This window comes from Podarcis filfolensis (assembly GCF_964270895.1).
Source record: "Podarcis filfolensis genome assembly, chromosome: 7".
Taxonomy (NCBI): Eukaryota; Metazoa; Chordata; class Lepidosauria; order Squamata; family Lacertidae; genus Podarcis; species Podarcis filfolensis.
Window position 1 is genome coordinate 78,237,645 of NC_139603.1, and position 17,251 is coordinate 78,254,895.

Below are 17,251 nucleotides of genomic sequence, written 5' to 3' on the forward strand. Positions count from 1 at the left end.
AAATTGCTTACTATTCAAGGCTCGATATTGCAGGTGTGTGTGTGTATAAATAATAGCACATTGAGTATTTTCTTCTTCCTGTGGTGGCTGTGGCTGCCTGAACCATCTCTAGACAATATATGTTGGCCCTGGCTGCTTTTCTCCAGCTGGTGGTTTGTCTGAAGAATGATTATAGATGTTGTCCAAATCAACAAGCGCATCCAGCTTGTACTATTTGCAAGGAATGGTTGCAGTTTTAAGTCACATGGGACGAACACTGTTGAGCTGAGGGAATTCTCAAAAACCAAACTGCAGTAAATTTTGCATTTCTCCACATTTTGCAATGCAAAAGGTTCCAACCAGGGAATCTGTAGGAAAATGCATATTGCTAGGTAAAAGGATGCATAGGAATGCATATAGAGGTGAAAATGATGTGCAAAAACATTAGGGGGAATTGCTTGCAGAAGGAATGTGCCTATGGGGCAAAATCGCATGCAAAAATGGATAAATTTTGCACTAAAATGCTGGTGCATTTTCATAAGGGCTTTTTTTTTTAAATAAAACGAATTCCCAAACTGATGTGCAAATGTCCATCTGGACAGCTCAGTTGGTTAAGAGTGTGATGCTGATGACGCCAAGGTTGCAGGTTCGATTCCCTGCGCATATTCCTGCATTGCAGGGGCTTGGACTGGAGATGTTTCTCGGGCTTCCCTTCCAACTTTGCAGTTCTCCCTTTCTATTATTCATGGCCGAATGTGGAGAACTGAATTTAAGACTGGGGAAACGTGGGGGAGAATGGGTGGCCGTGGTGGGACGACGACGAGAGACTGACGAGACTTCCCCTCCAGAGCAGCCGGCGGCTTCTCGCACCCCTTGCAAGTCGCGCTCGGGGCCCGAATGCAACGTCGGGGAAGGCTGCTGCCTTTGAGCGTTTCTTCCAACTTTCCCCAGCTTGATCGGGGGGGACTTGAACCCCGATCTCCCAGCCCAGGGCTCTAACCTCCACCCCGCGCCGTTCTGAAGCGCCCCGGTGCGCTCCAGGCGAGTGACAAAGGCGCTCCCTCTCTCCTCGCGGGTTCTTCCCAGTGCCTGGCTGGAGATCGCTCGGCTCTCTTCCCTTTTTTTACTCGCTCCGTCGGCGGCAGCCGTGCTGAATGGGGCCGAGGCCGCCAATGGGAGGCCGGGCTCCCCGAGGCCTCGCCCACTTCCCCTTGCGTCACGGGGAACTTTGATGAGCTCCCGGGAGTTTGGCCGCGCTGCCGGCAGATGGTGAGCGGAGGGGCGCGCCTGCACTTGCGGCCGGGCGCTCTCCGTCGAGGGAGGAGGAGAGCAGGAGGGGATGCGCGCCAGGCTGCTGGACGGCATTGCACAAGCCTCGGCCGGGAGCGCTGCTTCCCTCAGAGCGGAGGAGGTCGCCTGAATCAGCCGCAGAAGGACAATTAATTGGGAAGCAGCAGCAGCCGGAGCCGCTTTCCTTGGCCGCCTTGTTCCCGGCTTCGCGCGCCACACCGCGCTCGGATCGCCGCCGCCCGCCAGCTCCATGAGCCGCCAGCTCGAGCCCCGCAGCCCCGCCGTGCTCCTGCACCCGCCGGCAGCCGGCGCGGGAGGCCCTCGCTGCCGGTGCGCGCCCACCAAGCGGCTCCTGCTACACGACGGCGCCGAGGACGCGCCGCCCGCCGCCAAGTGCGCTCGCCTCGCTGTCGACTGCTCCAGCGCCGCGGCGGCGCCCCACGATTGCTTCAGCGCGCCCGGATCGCCCTGCGGGCCGGTCTCTCCGGCCCCCGGAGGTGGCAGCTCGGTTGCGGGCACCCCCGGAGGGAACGGCAGCGCGCAGGGCCCCAGCCTGGTCGCCGGTTACCTCTTGTTGCCCCTGCCCGACCGGGATCACGTCTCCAGGGCGCTCGACATCAACACCGGACGGGAGCTGCGCTGCAAGGTAAGCGCCGCCGGGGACGCTTCGGACGGGCGTCCGAGCCTTTCTTCGTGTTTGGGGGGAGCCCCCTCTGCGCCTTGGAAAGCGGGGGGACCGGCCAGCCTCGGCCTCGCCGTCGGCAATTGCGCTCGGAAGGAAGGAAGCAAGCTCCATTGAGTAAACTTCAGTGGAACTTGGCTACCTTGAGGAAAGCGTGCGTAACAGCCTTGAAAACCCGGTGTTTTCACACGCGAGCCGAATCGGGTCTTCTGAATCAGAGTCTCGTCGGGCTTAAGTGGCGCGTGGATCGGGACTCTTGTGCGCGGGGTGGAAGGTTGGGGGCAGAATTTGAAACAACACGGATTGGTGTCCCACTGGCAAGCTCATAGGCTCCACACGTTCCTGGAATTCCCGTGATCCTAAAGGATGTGGGTGCCTAGACGCGCTTTCTCGCGAGTCAGTGCCATTGAGCGTGGTTTGTGCTTCTTTCCGAGTAAACGCGTGTAAGAATGGGCTTGTGAAGGGAAATAAGATCGTAGTGGGTGCTTGATTTATGTAATGAAGCAGGCAAATATCTGCAAAACATGATGTAGACGAATTAGGTCGGGGCTGCACTGAGCCGGCAGAACTTTGCAACCTTCGGCTTGCAGAGGAGATTGTGTTCTTTTTGTGGAGATCCGTGCAGAGACCAGGGGTGGATTTCTCCGCGTTCGGGGGTTTTTTTGGGGTTGGGGGGTTGGGGTTGGAAGCCATCTGGAAAGATTCCCCACACTTGACAAAAAAGGGTTAAGTTTCTCCTCCGTTATCCTCCTCTGTTTTCCGCTTCCCTCCTGCAGAATAGTACGCAAGCAGGAATTGGCTGAGACTAGCAGAGCTTTCCAAGTTTTCCATGAGGTGTCCTCAGCTCTTTAAATAAAACGCGCACACTCACACTGTCCTTGAATGTTTCCCCAGTCTCTTTGAGCAGGGCAGTAGCTGGAGAGATGGGGTTTACTGCTGCCACCTGCTGTTTGCAGGGTCTCTCATAGGAGGTGCAGTTGTGGAGACCTGGACGGCACTTGCTCACTCTGCAGCAAACCCATTAAAATAAATGAGATGGTTCTGGAGCAAGTCCCTGGATGATTGCAGCACTTAACAGTTGCATAGCCTGGAACAACGAGATGCATTTTATTTCATCTTCAAACTGGGAGGCAAGCTTTTGAGTTACACAGGTCTCTTCAACAGATTTTAGAAAATATGAAAGGACAAGATTCAGTACAGCGCAGATGACGGAAGTGGGGGAGGGAAGGAGGCAGGAATTAACATGGGGAGAATAATCATGTATTTCACTTACCCCTATTTAGGCTTTGTTAAGCGGCAGGGGACAGAGAAAATGTGCCAAAGGTTTCAGTGGATATTTCATGCCAAATTAGTAGCAACATGGCTTAGTTTGCTGCTCCTTGGTTTACTTTATCGTAGCAGTTCTGACCTATTTCTGCTTGTGAAAGCGCCCAGGAGGTCGGGCTGCAAGGATCTTTTAATCAAGCTTTGCAAGCAGCCCCACTGATCTCCCCCAAGGAGGGAATCTCTTTCCATTGGAATAACTCAACCAGGCCACTGATAGGCTGGTTGTGACTGGACTCACCGGTTTAAGGATTGCTGCGAATTGTAGCTCAGTGGAAGCTAAGCCTCAGTACCTAGAATAATTTGAGGGAAAGAATGTGCTTTAAATGTATGATCTGTATGCAGCCTGGCATAAACACCTCTGATACTAGAGCAATAATGCAGCCATCAGAGCCAATAGCCACTGATGGATGCTTTAGTTGAGATTCCTGCATTGCAGGGGCTTTGACCAGATGACCCAGAGACCCCTTCCAACTCTACAATTCTGTGACTGCTAATTTTCCGTACACTTCTCGTTTGCAGTAACTGGAGACAGCTGAAATGACATGGAGGGAGCCGGGGACAGGGAGTTAAGTTGGGCAGGGAGGAGAGGACGATGGGGCTCCCACGGTGAGGAGTCTCCTGCCGGGTTGCCTGGACTGGAATGATGACACTCTGTGTGTACGTCACAGTTTCCAGTCAGGCCTAGGATGTGAGTAACCCAGCAGAGCCCTTGCAGGTCAGCCGGAGAACATGCCCAAAGTCTTGCAAAACATCTGTGAATAAAGCATGAGAGAGGCTTTTAATCCTCTCCTTCCCTTGCTCAGAGTTTGGCATGCTCCGAAATGGGAGCTCAGTCGCCATCGCCTTTGTCTGAATCACCGCAGACAGATTGGAGGGTGGAGGGTTTTAAATGCCTCTCCCTGCTCCTCTCTCTCTTTCCCACTGCATACCCAGAGGTACTTTTTCAGGGCTGGCAGAGAAGCCTCGGGAACTGAGCTCACACCTAACTTGGGCGCTTTGCTTTCAGGAGGTTTCTGGCAGGGTGGCTGGCTTGGTGTTGGTGCTGAAAATGGGGTTTCCTTTCTCTTCTGTAATTGTGAGTGTGCAGAACTAGGAATTGGCCGGCGTTTCAAGCTGGCGTGGGACAGAAAGGGGTGTGGCTATGCAAATGCCTTGGGTCTGGGGATGATACTACTTTGTGGGTTTCCCCAAACTTGAGTTTCCAACTGGTTTTGGACTACGACTCCCATCATCCCTAGCTAGCAGGACCAGTGGTCAGGGATGATGGGAATTGTAGTCCAAAAACAGCAGGAGGACCCAAGTTTAGGAAACCCTGGTCTAGATGAGTTCAGCCTTCCGATTCCATCAGCAGCCAACCAGATGTCTCTGGCTGGGCACACCTCTTTCCAGTAACAATTCCAGATATACGGCCACTCCCAAGTGGAAGCTCTCCAGTTCTTCTGGCTGGTGGTTGTTGATATGCATGCCATGGTCCATGAATTTATCAGCATGCAAACCCTTGTGCATTCTAGAAATCCATTTCTCTCAACAGACACCATTAAGAAAATGTGTAATTATTATTTTTTTTTAAATCACCCTCCCGATTTCCCATTCTCTGCCCCTTTTAAACAGCATATCATTCCTCCTTCTCTGCAATTTATGCTCCCTGTTCCCTCTTTGATTTCTAATGCTTTAAAACAGGGAGAGGGGAACCTTTGGCCCTCCCGAGGTTGCTGAACTACAACTCCCATCAGCCATGGCCAGCAGTCAAGGAGGATGGGAGTTGTAGTCCCACAACACCTGGAAGGCTGCAAGTTTTCCACTGCTGCTTGAAGGCGACGAATATTTCAAGCTATGCCCATCCGCTTAGATTTTCTTGGTATGAAAACCCCTTTGGCAAATCCACGTTCTCTAACCACAGCTCTCCCCTTGGCCCTCTTTTTCCAGGTCTTCCCCCTCAAACACTACCAGGACAAGATCCGACCTTACATCCAGCTGCCGTCGCACAGAAACATCACCGGGATCGTGGAAGTGATTCTCGGGGAGACGAAAGCCTACGTCTTCTTCGATAAGGACTTTGGCGACATGCATTCCTACGTCAGGAGCTGCAAGCGTCTTCCAGAGCAGGAGGCGGCCAGGCTCTTCAAACAGATTGTCTCAGCGGTTGCCCACTGCCACCAGTCCGCCATTGTGCTGGGGGACCTCAAACTCAGGAAGTTCGTGTTTTCTAGTGAAGAAAGGTGAGCAGGGGATTTGTGGTTGTCTTAACGTTCCCCGTACGCTCTGGGGAGAGCTCTTTCTTCAGCTTGTTTGGGTGGAGGGCAAAACAGCCATGACTTTCCCCCAGGGCTTTGCAGGGGAAGGGGCATTTCTTGGTGATAGAACATCTGCTTTGCATGCAGAAGGTCCCAGGTTCAAGACCCAGCATCTCAAGGTGGAGCTGGGGGGGGGGCGTCCCTCGCTTGGAAACCCATTGCTTGTCAGTACTTCGTCAAACATATGCCAGATTCCTGCATTCCCTGTATTTGCACCCCTCTGTTCTGTAGCTGATGTTGCAAGGGCAGGTTTGGTGCACTGGCTGCAAGTTGCGTACCTGTATTGGCATAGAAGCCTCTTTAGGAGAGAAGGTTTGACTGGTCTATTGAGCCGAAGGTAGTTTTGGTGGGGGCCAAGTCGTCGTAGGACTCAGCTACACAACTGCAAGCGAAACGTTTTAAAGGCATTGCAAACTGTAGTATACAAATGTGACACTAGATGGTGAAAGTGAGCTATGCAGAATTGGATGTATTTTTTAAAACGTTTTAAAATAAAGCGTTTTCACGCGGTTTTTTTATATGTGTGTAGGTTCCACCATCATGTCCTCTTTTTCGCTATATATCTTTGTGTGCACAATATCTTAGAGTGCTTCCTTTATAATAAGAAACATCAGGTGTTGTTGAAATCCCCGCTTATATCTGCCCCAGCCGGGGAGGCTGATCTGGGGTGTTGGCAGTTGTTGCCCGGCAACATACAGAGGCCACCACATTGGCTGCTGCAAGTGTCACTATCACATTAATCTGTGCAACAACCCTGTAGTTTTATACCCAAAATAAAAACGGGTGCGTACCCAAGCCAGTTGGTTTGTGTATATGACAGTCAAGAGATCTGAACTTTGGACTTCCTGGTTCAAAGCGCACCTTCTTTGCCTTTGCACCACATTAGTTATGTTATATAAACATCTGTCTTGTTTCTGGCAAGGGATCCAGAGTATTATTTTACTGTATGTCTGCCTAGTTGGATTTTGATTCTACGCTCAGCAGCTAAAGCAAATTGACGCCCCACACAGTTCCTGAATCCGGTGCTGGTGCAGTGGGCTGAGTTGTTCTTTGGATCTTGGCCTCTTAGGGGCTGTTCTTTACCATAACTCAATGAATTTGTTATTTGTGCTACATCCTGCCGTCCAGGGAAATTGTGGAATCGTAGAATTGTAGAGTTGGGAGGGATCATCTAGTCCAGGCATGGCCAAACTTGGCCCTCCAGCTGTTTTGGGACTACAGTTCCCATCATCCCTGACTACTGGTCCTGTTAGCTAGGGATGGTGGGAGTTGTAGTCCCAAAACATCTGGAGGGCCAGGTTTGGCCATGCCTGATCTAACCCCTGCCTGCAATGCAGGAATAGGAAAGTATCTCATGGGGGGATTGAACTTGCAGCCTTGACATCATCAGCACCATGCTCTAACCAACTGAGCTATCCGTCTGCCAGAGTAGTGCGTTGAATCTTCCAGCTTTAGATGGGAACCGCCAAGCTTCCGACAATTTTATTTAGGTGTGGGAGAAAACATACATTCCATCATATGTGCAGATGGCATGTACCAAAGTCGGGGATTTCTTTGCCAAATCCTGATTTCCCAATCTGCATGCCTGCGATGAAATTAAATCTTGCTTGGTGTTTGTGGACAATGCATTACCTCGTGGCACCCCTTTGTAGGGAGGTTTCCATCTGTGAAGTTGCTCCTAAGCTGCTTCCTTTGCAAGCAAAGGAATACTGATCAGGACTGAGAGGGTGCTTTCTCAAGTTCGACCTATAACCGAGAGCTCCACTGAACTCAGCTGGACTTAAACCGTGTAGAATCCGAAAAGCTTTGTCTTGATTTTCTTGAGGTGGGTCATTGGTTCAGGTGCGCGGAGACTGGCTCAGCTGGTTTGTGGGTTGCGCTGGGTCATGTGTTACTCCAGGTCTCGTTGAGATTACAGGGCTAGGTGTCTGGCAGGACGGCAGCAAATTACACCTTGGTGTCATTCTTAAGTATTGCATATTCAAATGGTTTACATTTGGGCACGGACCGTGAATGAGAATTGTGTTGGCTGGAGGTGGTGAAGCGAGAGAAATGGGTTGCAGTTGGCACAGTGTGTACTTGCGATGAATTGTTCGAGGCAGTACTGATATTCAAGAGTCAAGCTATGCAGTCAAATCCCATGGGTCTGACGCTGACACAACGCTGGCGCTCTCAGAACAATGGTTGGGGGTGAGCCTCAGCAAAGAGCAACTCCTGTGTCCTCAGTCCATCACAGATTCCCCCCCTCCTTTCTCTAGAGCATGGATTTCCATTGCATTTGAACAGGCATGTAGTTAACTATCCAGGGTTGGCCAGGGTTTGTGTTATTGCAGTTGTCACGTGACACAACCTACTGGAAGCAGAGGCACGGCTGAGAGTACTCTAAGTCCCATGATTGCCCAGTTACCCATAACTGTACATATGCTCAGCCACACCTGCATATATGGGAGGGATTTGTATGGGGTTGGTGGGGGAGAACCAGTATTAGATACTCCAAAACAAATTTCTCATAAAATTTACTCAATCAATTAACGTCTTTCTTTCTTTTCATATTAAATTTAAACATGTTATTTTATAACATCACATATTTAAATCCTGAGCCTATCTGGTGTTTGCAAGTATTTCTATTTAAATTATCTTAGCATATTTAACTAAATAGTCTTTGAATTTCCTCCATTCCTCCTGGTACTCCTCCTGCTTCTGGTCGCGGACTCTTCCGGTGAGGTCGGCTCGCTCCGAAAAGTCCATCATCTTCATAGAAACTCCGATATATAAGCTAGGCGCCAAATAGCTACTTAAACCAGGGTTACAGTTGCCAAAACACAGTGCCCAGTTGCCATTTTGGGGCCAGGTGGCTCAAACGTTGTATTTTTCAACATGACTTTTCAGCTCCTGAAATTCATTCTGATTGTGCAGATAAAATTAGAAGGGGTAGGATTCTGCAGGATGTGTCGTTAGCATGCGAAAAACGGTCAGGATCCAAGGATCCCCAGGCATGCACTTCCAGATGGAGGAGACGTTGGGTGCCTTCGCTTGTTGGCGAGTGGCCGATAGCCAAAATGCGCCTGGCAAATTTCTAACGCTGGAGAGAGAGCACATCTTCTGGAAACCAGCTCTTGATTCAGAAACGGTGCTCAGCCTTGCAATCCGTACCTGGTTGCTTTGCTCTGCTTCTTTTTGCTTCTTTTTGTTGTCCACAGGATTGATGCAGTTTTTGCTGTGTATATACAGAGGTCGACTGTTTAAAGGTGGTGCAAGAAGCATGGAGCCTCATCTGTCTCTCTCTCTCTGTGTGTTATAAATATATATGCACGCAACTGAAAATGAGGAGCAGAGGATGCTGATGCTGCTAAAGTGTTGGCAGGTTTTGCAAAACTCTTTGAAGATAACCTGCAGTTGGGTGTTATGTGGGCAGCCGGAATAGGTGTGAAACTCCAGCCCATTTGAACTCTGTGGGAGTTCTGCTTTTGACATCAGCAGAAACAGTTTCACACTTGAGGGCTGCAATCCACGCATTACTTTGAAGTGATGCCATAGTCAGCTGTTGGATCTTGGGGAGTGTGCAAATTGCAGCCTGCGTTGGGGTGATGTTTATGACTGTGCATCATTCCGATGGTTTCTTCTTCTTCTTCGTAAAGGTGGCTGTTAAGCTCCCGTAGGTTTTGGTTCTCCTGCTTTTCAAACATATAACCCCTGGATTCTCTGTTCTGCTTCAAGGCACCCCACACACTAACCTCCAAACAGGTGGGAGAATCTGCTCCTGGACAGGAATAAGGAAGTTTTGGTTCAGCCTGGCAGAGCAGTTCCTGAAGGACAGCTTGTTTGCAAGACTCCTTTTTGCATTCAATTTGCCCACATTGCTTTCTTGGTACAGAATATCATGTCTTTCCCGTGTGCAAGGCCATCTAAAGGAGGCTTGAGACGCAGGGAGCGAGCTTCCTGCCATTTTGGAGGCTTCCAGCCACTGTACGAAAGAGGTGGCGGTTGCATTTTATAAGTTCTGATTTCGTACAGCCGCCCCACAGTAAACACCACAGTAAATCTAGGAAAACAGGAAGCTGACTTATACTCAGTACTGTCTACACTGACTGGCAGCAGCTGTCCAGGATTTCAGGCAGGGTCCACACCCTGCCCCCCGTCACGCTAACTGGAGATGCTGGGAATTCAATCTGGGGGCTTCTGCACACAATCTAGTTTAGTTTGCTTGGAGGGAGGGGGCCTGACATTGCAGAGCGAGGAACTTTGAGAGATAATTGTTAAGTTTTTATACCTGTTGGAAGCCACCCAGATTATTATTGTTGTTATTATTATTTATTAATGCTATTCGGTTTAGTTTTTACTTTAAAAATGTCAGTGGGCATGGTGGGATAGGCAGGTGCAACAACACAAATTTGTTTTCTGCTTTTTTAAAAAAAGATGAGTAGTGAGTGTAATTTTTTGTGGAGGGGTCGAAAGGACTTAGTAATCTATTGGAGGGCTTGGCATCCGCCCCAGGAAGCGAGTTCAAATTGTGTGCCCTGCATGCCAATCAATTGCAGAGCAGACAGTGGATTTTCTTTCTTTTTTTAAAAAAACCACTCTGATCATCTTCTTCATGGAAGTGCTGGGCGTGGGCATTATGGGGTGGCCGGAATGATCAAAACGCCACAAACGGAGCCTGCATTTTCAGCCAGTGTGCCCCCTTGCCCACCTACCCCCCCCCAAAAAAAGTGAAACTGGATCACACATTCTGCTCCCAAGTCATCAACAGCTGAATAACACCTAAGAGCCCGGGGGGCATGCATGTACGAACCATCGCCCTGGTGAGCAAAAATCAAGACTGGAGCCTTGTAGCCAAATAATTCTCTGCCCTCCCTGCTTGCAGATTTATAGTTTCGCAGCAGAAAGGACAAGTTGTCCTGTAGAGAAAAGCAACCCCCCCCCCAACAACCGCTAGCCAAAATAGCAGCTTGCATCCAGTGCTGCGAATTTGGAAACCGAAGCGTTGCGCAGGGAGCGTGTCATGTGCTTCCCTGTTTGGTAATCAGAGGGTTAAGCAATTAGCCTGGCAAGCACAGGTGCAGAGTTTGGGTGCCCCGCCAGGCAGTGGGAGGGCAGGCGAGGGTAGGTTGAGTCATATTTTCCGCTTAGAAAACCATCCGGTGGAGTTGTGGCCGGTGGGGAGGGAGGAGAGAGGAATCTTTTGCATTAGAGGACAGGAAGGTCACCCTGAGAACAGCGAGCAAAATCAATGCATTTTACAGGCCAACAAAACTGTAAGGAAGGCTTATTGAGCAGGGAGCCCTGCAGGAGCCAGAGAATATCTAACCAACTTAATGTAAAAAACGGCAACTGAAATGGTGAAAAGCTCTGGGAAATGGGGTGTCTGCTTAAAAGCAGGGTATATACCCTGCAATGCCTGTTTGTATGTGTGTTTGTGTGTGTGGTGGCAATGCATATCTGAGCCCAAAGTGTTGTGACTATATCAGGAACAAAAGGGATGTGGGTTTTGGCTGCGATCCACCAGCCAGTTAAGGCTTGACGTCACCGGGGCTCGGCTGGCTTCAGCCCAGGATCTCTGCCCTGTGAATTTGGCATCGTCGCACTGAAATCCTCAAGGCCAGAGTAATCGAGCAATGCTCTTGTAGAGTTGGAGGGGGCCATGTGGGGCATCTGGTCCAACCCCCTGCAGTGCAGGAACCTTTTGCTCGAACCCACGACCCCAAGAGCACGAGTCTCATGCTTCACCTGCCAAGCTGTGTCACCTGAGTGCTGGCATCGGTGGCTGTGGCAGTCACAGAGTGATGTCTGTGAGTGTCTTCACAATGTGTTTCTCTGATACATTATTTGCCCAGGGAAATTGCCCTGCACCATTGAAGTGAGATTGTGGTCCTGAGTGGCTCAGTTGTCTCATGCTGTTGACATCAGGAACTATATTCCCGTCCAGCTCATTCCTTCATGTGCATAATCTCTCCTCTCCTGGAGCGTTTGACTTGTCTCAGTCAAAAAGCCTTGCCTTTGTATTTTCATTTGGTGGGTGATCATGAAAGTTCTGGCTGTGGTCTGTGCTCTGAGGCGTCCCATTCATCATAGCCTGAGTCACTTCTTGATGCTACAGTCAACCGATGATGAGCACGACATGCAGAAACCTTTCCGCAGCGGTTTGTGTGTAATGGTTTCTGATCGGTGGAGGCTGCAGACCTAAGCTCACTTACCCTGGGAGTAACCCTCACTGAGTTCCATAAGACTTAATTCTGAACACACAGAATTAGATCCTTAATCTAAAAGTTTTGAGCAAGTCTTCCATTGGTCCAGTCATGACCGACTCTGGGGTTGCGGCGCTCATCTCGCTTTATTGGCCGAGGGAGCTGGCGTACAGCTTCCGGGTCATGTGGCCAGCATGACTAAACCGCTTCTGGCAAACCAGAGCAGCGCACGGAAACGCCGTTTACCTTCCCGCTGAAGCGGTACCTATTTATCTACTTGCACTTTGACGTGCTTTCGAACTGCTAGGTTGGCAGGAGCAGGGACTGAGCAATGGGAGCTCACCCCGTCGCGGGATTCAAACCGCCCACCTTCCGATCGCCAAGTCCTAGGCTCTGTGGTTTAACCCACAGCACCACCCGTGTCCCAGGATACAACATAGTTGCTGTCATTTGGGAAGGGGGCGGTTCTTATCTCCAGGATGTGACGAAACTGTTTGCCAATTCCCTACACTTGCCATTCTTGAGGAACTGGCTCTTGGTTATGTTATCATCCCTGACTCTGGTTCATGTATTTTGAGATCTGATAGGTTCAGAGAAGCGTAGAGCAATGCAGGAATCTCAGCTGAAGCCTCCATATCCAACCTCTGCTTAAAAACATACAATGAAGGAGTCCACCACCGTTGCTGGACCCTTCGTTGGAATTACGTGTTGGCGTGCCTTCCTTTTGTTTCTGTCCTTGTCTTGTGACCCATTTTGCTCTCCCTCGTGTGGAAAAGCGACTAGGAAAACTGCCTTATATGGCGGCCATTGGTCCATCTAGCTCAGTATTGCCTACACGGACTGGAAGCAGCTCTCCAAGCTTTCAGACAGCAGACTGCCCCAGCCCTACCAGGACATCTCTGGGATTGAAACTGGGAGCTCCTGCATGCAATGATACCATTCCCGCCCCCTTCCCCCGGTCAACTTTCCTCTTCTGTGCCAGTTCCTGGCCTTGCTTGGTAACTGATGCCTTTCCTCTTTCCTCTTCTCCAGGACACAGCTCCGGCTCGAAAGCTTGGAGGACACGCACATCATCAAAGGGGAGGACGATGCCTTGTCAGACAAACACGGCTGCCCAGCCTACGTCAGCCCAGAGATCCTTAACACGATGGGGACTTATTCCGGCAAGTCGGCTGACGTCTGGAGCTTAGGAGTCATGCTGTACACCCTCCTTGTGGGACGTTACCCCTTCCATGACTCAGACCCTACTGCCCTCTTTTCTAAAATCCGGCGCGGACAGTTCTGCATTCCGGACCACGTCTCTCCCAAAGCCCGTTGCCTTATCCGAAGCTTGCTCAGGAGGGAACCCTCCGAGAGACTCACAGCTCCAGAAATTTTGCTCCATCCTTGGTTTGACTTTGTTTTGGAATCAGGTTACGCCAACCAGGACATGAGAGCCTCCGATCAGGTTGTTCCGGAGAAATCCAGCGAGGAAGACGACATTAGCTCCTTCTTTTGCTAGCTCTGGGTTTTTGCCTCGGGGGACAAGAAGCCTCTCACACTCTCATGCAGTCTTTAATTTCTACCCTCTCTCTTCGTTTTCTGTAGTCCTTCCCAAAAATCGAGCTGTGGTCAGGACAGTAGTACCCTTGCAAGTAGGAGATTGACATCCATCGCCCGCTTCACGAATTCCCATTTGAATCCCTGTGGGACTTACTCTGGAGCAAATGGACCTCAGCAAAACATGCCTCAGCCTGGGACTTCTAGGCTGTGACTTTTAAAGTTTGCTCTGAACTTCAGTGGGAATTTTATATACAGGGCTGTCTGGAATAAGCAGTCTGAAGTTTGCAATCTTTGTTGGCTGGTTTTTTAAGAAAAAGCAAAACACCTTGTAGCTTCTTGGTTCCATGTTCAGATGCACACAGCCTTGTTCTGCAGGCAAGGTTATATTGTTGTAGAAACTACAGAAGGGCCAACTGGATTGCTCTGTCTCTCATCCATCAAAGTGACAGGGCTCTGGGCTGGCTTAGATTACAGAATCTCTTCACTGGTGATGTAAGAGAGAATACAGGCACAGTTCTTTAAGTGCTAGGCGGGGGGCTTGTGATAGTCACGGTGCAAAAAATAATAATCAGCCGGATTGTCTATTTTTATAGCTAAGATTATCTAACTGGTTTTGAGCTTGCGTCTCCTGACATGTGAGAATCACCCCCTTCTGCTTCCAGTTTGCCAGTTCCTTTTATTAGCTGCATTTCAGAGTTTGTGGCTTGAAAACCATTTGACTGTTTTCAGCCCTCCAGGAGGCAATTAACCTGGAATTATTTGGTTTGTCAAATTCGCCTCCCCCCCACTTCAAAATCTGAACCTCAACTAAACTGTAGCTCGTTGGCTTTTCAACAGAGCTGTAACTGCTTTGTGCTATCCAAGGTGTGGATAAATCAGGCAGCTGTAGAAGTTGGCCGTGCATCTTGTGGGATGAATTGGGCTCCTATCTGAATTCTTGGGACTTTAATGGCTTGGGGTGGATTTGGGTCGACAGGCACAGGGGGTTGGGTGCATTTACACCAGAATTGTTTTGCTTTGGAATACAGGGGCTCTTAAAACAATGAGGATTTTTGCCATTGGCTTGAACGTCAGACCACCCCGTTCCTAACCCATTATCAGCCTAAACCTGGAATGTCTGTTTGATTGATGAGATCAGGACTGTTGGTGCCTCCTGAACTGCCACAAAAGCCCCTACAACCTTGGAGTCCCCTGTCTCTTGTGTGACAGTGCAGGTAGCAAATCTTGCCTTTCTGTCTCCAAATGCTTCCACAACCGATTTCCCTTGGATCCAATTCTTTAGCAGACTTGAGGACACCTCCTTAAAGGGAGCAGTTCTCAGATTTCTTACTTATAGGTGAGGTTTCCTTTTGACATTCTCTCCCTTTGGCCCTATTCCTCCTCTTCTGCCATGCCTGTTCTAAGGAGGTGTGTAAGCCTTTACGAAGGGTTACGGAAAACCTGAATTGGCCAGCTAGACCCCCCCCCCAAAAAACCCTCTGCCAGATGTGTTTTAGCCATAAAATGGGGTGCACTTGTTTGTGACCCTTAGGTGATGCAATACTGCTGCTTGCACCTGCGTACATAGCCTTATAATCTTGGAAGGCAGAGCACCGCTGTGCCCATTTCGCAGATGGGGATGCTGAAGGCAAACAGGTGGAGGTAGCGACCTGCCCAAGGCTTAGTGGGACTTGATCTTCCCATCTTATCAGGAACTTTCTGGTCCGACATTGAACTAACTGACTGCATTGCCTCATTGCGTAAGACAAGAAAAGGAGGAATTGTGGTTTGCGTTCTCAAAACAGCTCCCTGGCATCTCCAGTGAAAAGCGTATCTGTGTAGCATAAGGGGAACTTCATATTCTGCCCTCCCATCAGCCAGTGGTCAAGCATGATGGGAGTTGTAGTCCAGCAACAACACAGCCCCACCCCACGGGTCAGGAGGTATTTATTCCCGAGCCCCTGAAGAAATGCTGGCAGTTGGTGGAGACATTTCTGGCTCAGATGTAGCAATCTCCTTGACTTGGCTGATGAATGTGTTCTACGTTGAGCGCTAGAATTGGTCCTTGGTGGGTGCAGATTTAAAGCTCACTTCCGGCCTTGGTGTTGCATCTGCCTGAGCTCTTTAAACCAGCGGTGAGAAAACCTGTGGTTCTCCTCCAGTTGGACTAGAATTCCCATCATTCCTGGCCATTGACTATACCGGCTTGGGATGATGGGAGTTGGAGTCCATCAGGTATCTGAAGGGACACAGGTGTTCCTCATTCCTGCTTTAAAATGTGACATTTTTAGCTCCCGAGGCAAATGATCCGAAGGAACTTGCCTGGCGCTCTTGTGTGAAGGTGTCGCTCCAAAAGTAGCCCAGTATATCTATCTGAATGCCAAAACACCAGCCCAGAGTGTCCCAACCTGAACCTGAGAGGCAAATAGAAGCCCGATCTTATTACATATACCGAAACAACGCTTGTGTTGGCAGGGTGTGGGCTCTGCTCTCTGATGCCTTGCACCACTCTTTTGTACAAGAAGGAAAACAAAAACAAATCCTCATTTCGGTAAGCCTCTAAACAATGTCCTCACCTTCCCATCAGGCTGTTCAAGAGTAATCTCCCTCTGGAAATCTCTTCCCCTTATTAAATGTTCATGTACCACTGGCGGTCATTGGTGGTGGTTGTTTTTTGTATCTCCAGTTCTTGTGGACTAATGAATACACTTGAAAAAGCATTTGCTTCCTGGATGCGGTAATGAACTTCCTCCTGACAAAGACGACTGCTCCGGTTTGTGCAAATAGGTACTTGCCCCGGGGTGAGCTGGAAATCACCCAGAGAACTAGAGAGGGAAACTTTTGTTCATTTGGGAGACGGTTGGTTCTCCTTTCTCAGAGGCGGTTGGTGTGCCCTGTGGAAAAATGTGTGGGTCAACAAACTAGCAAACAGCTCTGTGGATCAGCATCTCTTGTTGACTGGCTTGCAAGGGTGTGTGTGTGTGTGTGTAAACACACGCCAACCAGGTTTTGTTTCAAAAATACTTTTATCCCGTATCTGAAACTGATGTATTCATCAGCGTTGGGGATATGCTACCAGCAAACTACCTTTACCTTTCAAGGAACTCTGGGGAATGTATTTCTGCTGGGCTGTCTTGAGATTGCTAGTCTCATGGGACTACAGTTCCCAGAATTCTTTGTGGGGAAAAGCTGGTTGGATATACATGTTTAGTCCAGAATTCAAAGTACCAAATGTGGACGTTGCTTAAGAATCCTACTATTTCTTAAGGCTTAGCTTTGTCCAAAGGCTGGAGCCACTGTGCTCTTGTGATCTGTTTATACCTCATCTGCTATGAACCTTCCCACATAATGTCTTGCCATCTTCTGATTGGTTTTGTGTTTTCTTAATGACTGTAGAGGTGTGTGTGAGTGTCCTAAAACCCGAGGTGTCAAAAGAGCATTTAAATGTGAATTAATGGCTGGCAATACTAACTTGATAGAATCAAGAGAATTAGAGGTGAAACTTTAATTTTTGACCTTGATTGCACTAAAGCTCTTGTGATTGCTTTAATATATTTGTATCTGTGATACAGTTATTGTTGTTTTTTTTTAAAAAAAGAAAAAAAATATACACAAACTTGCCTATGAATCTGTATATATTGGTACGTACCATGCTAATAACACTATGTTGGATGTTTGTAAATAATGTACATATTCGAAAATCGACATGATGATGTTGGAGAATTCCTGTACAAAAAGGTTTAATAAATCTGGTTTCATAACAAATACTTGTCTTTCTCTTCCTTTAAGTTCCAGGGTTATGGTCTAGACTAGAGGCAAATGAGGCCCTCACTTTGGGGAAGCTAAATCGGATCTGGGTCTGGTCAGTGCATAAACAGCATTTGGTTCCATTATAGAAGAATGATGATGATGATGATGATAATAATTATTATTATTATTTATTATTTATACCCCGCCCATCTGACTGGGCTTCC

At 49.0% G+C, this 17,251-nt stretch overlaps 1 protein-coding gene across 2 annotated transcripts; it reads left to right on the forward strand.

Annotated features, from left to right (window-relative positions):
- Positions 1-1,070: 1,070 nt before the first annotated feature.
- Positions 1,071-17,042, forward strand: TRIB1 (tribbles pseudokinase 1). Of its 2 annotated transcripts, XR_014549950.1 has the most exons (4): positions 1,226-1,915; positions 5,204-5,496; positions 12,789-14,829; positions 14,963-17,042. XR_014549950.1 is itself a non-coding variant. In XM_083622198.1 (3 exons), the coding sequence occupies exons 1-3, from the start codon at positions 1,520-1,522 to the stop codon at positions 13,255-13,257; spliced, it is 1,158 nt and encodes a 385-aa protein (XP_083478324.1). In that variant the 5' UTR covers positions 1,071-1,519; the 3' UTR covers positions 13,258-17,042. The 2 variants fall into 2 exon arrangements, 1 of the variants encoding a protein (XP_083478324.1); XM_083622198.1 differs by having other exon boundaries at positions 1,071-1,915; positions 12,789-17,042.
- The last annotated feature ends 209 nt before the right edge of the window (positions 17,043-17,251 follow it).

Coding starts and splice junctions, on each gene's coding strand:
- TRIB1 (XM_083622198.1), top strand. CDS start 1,520: ATGAGCCGCCAGCTCGAGCCCCGCAGCCCCGCCGTGCTCCTGCACCCG. Junction 1,916..5,203: donor GACGGGAGCTGCGCTGCAAG/GTAAGCGCCGCC, acceptor CTCTTTTTCCAG/GTCTTCCCCCTCAAACACTA. Junction 5,497..12,788: donor GTGTTTTCTAGTGAAGAAAG/GTGAGCAGGGGA, acceptor CCTCTTCTCCAG/GACACAGCTCCGGCTCGAAA.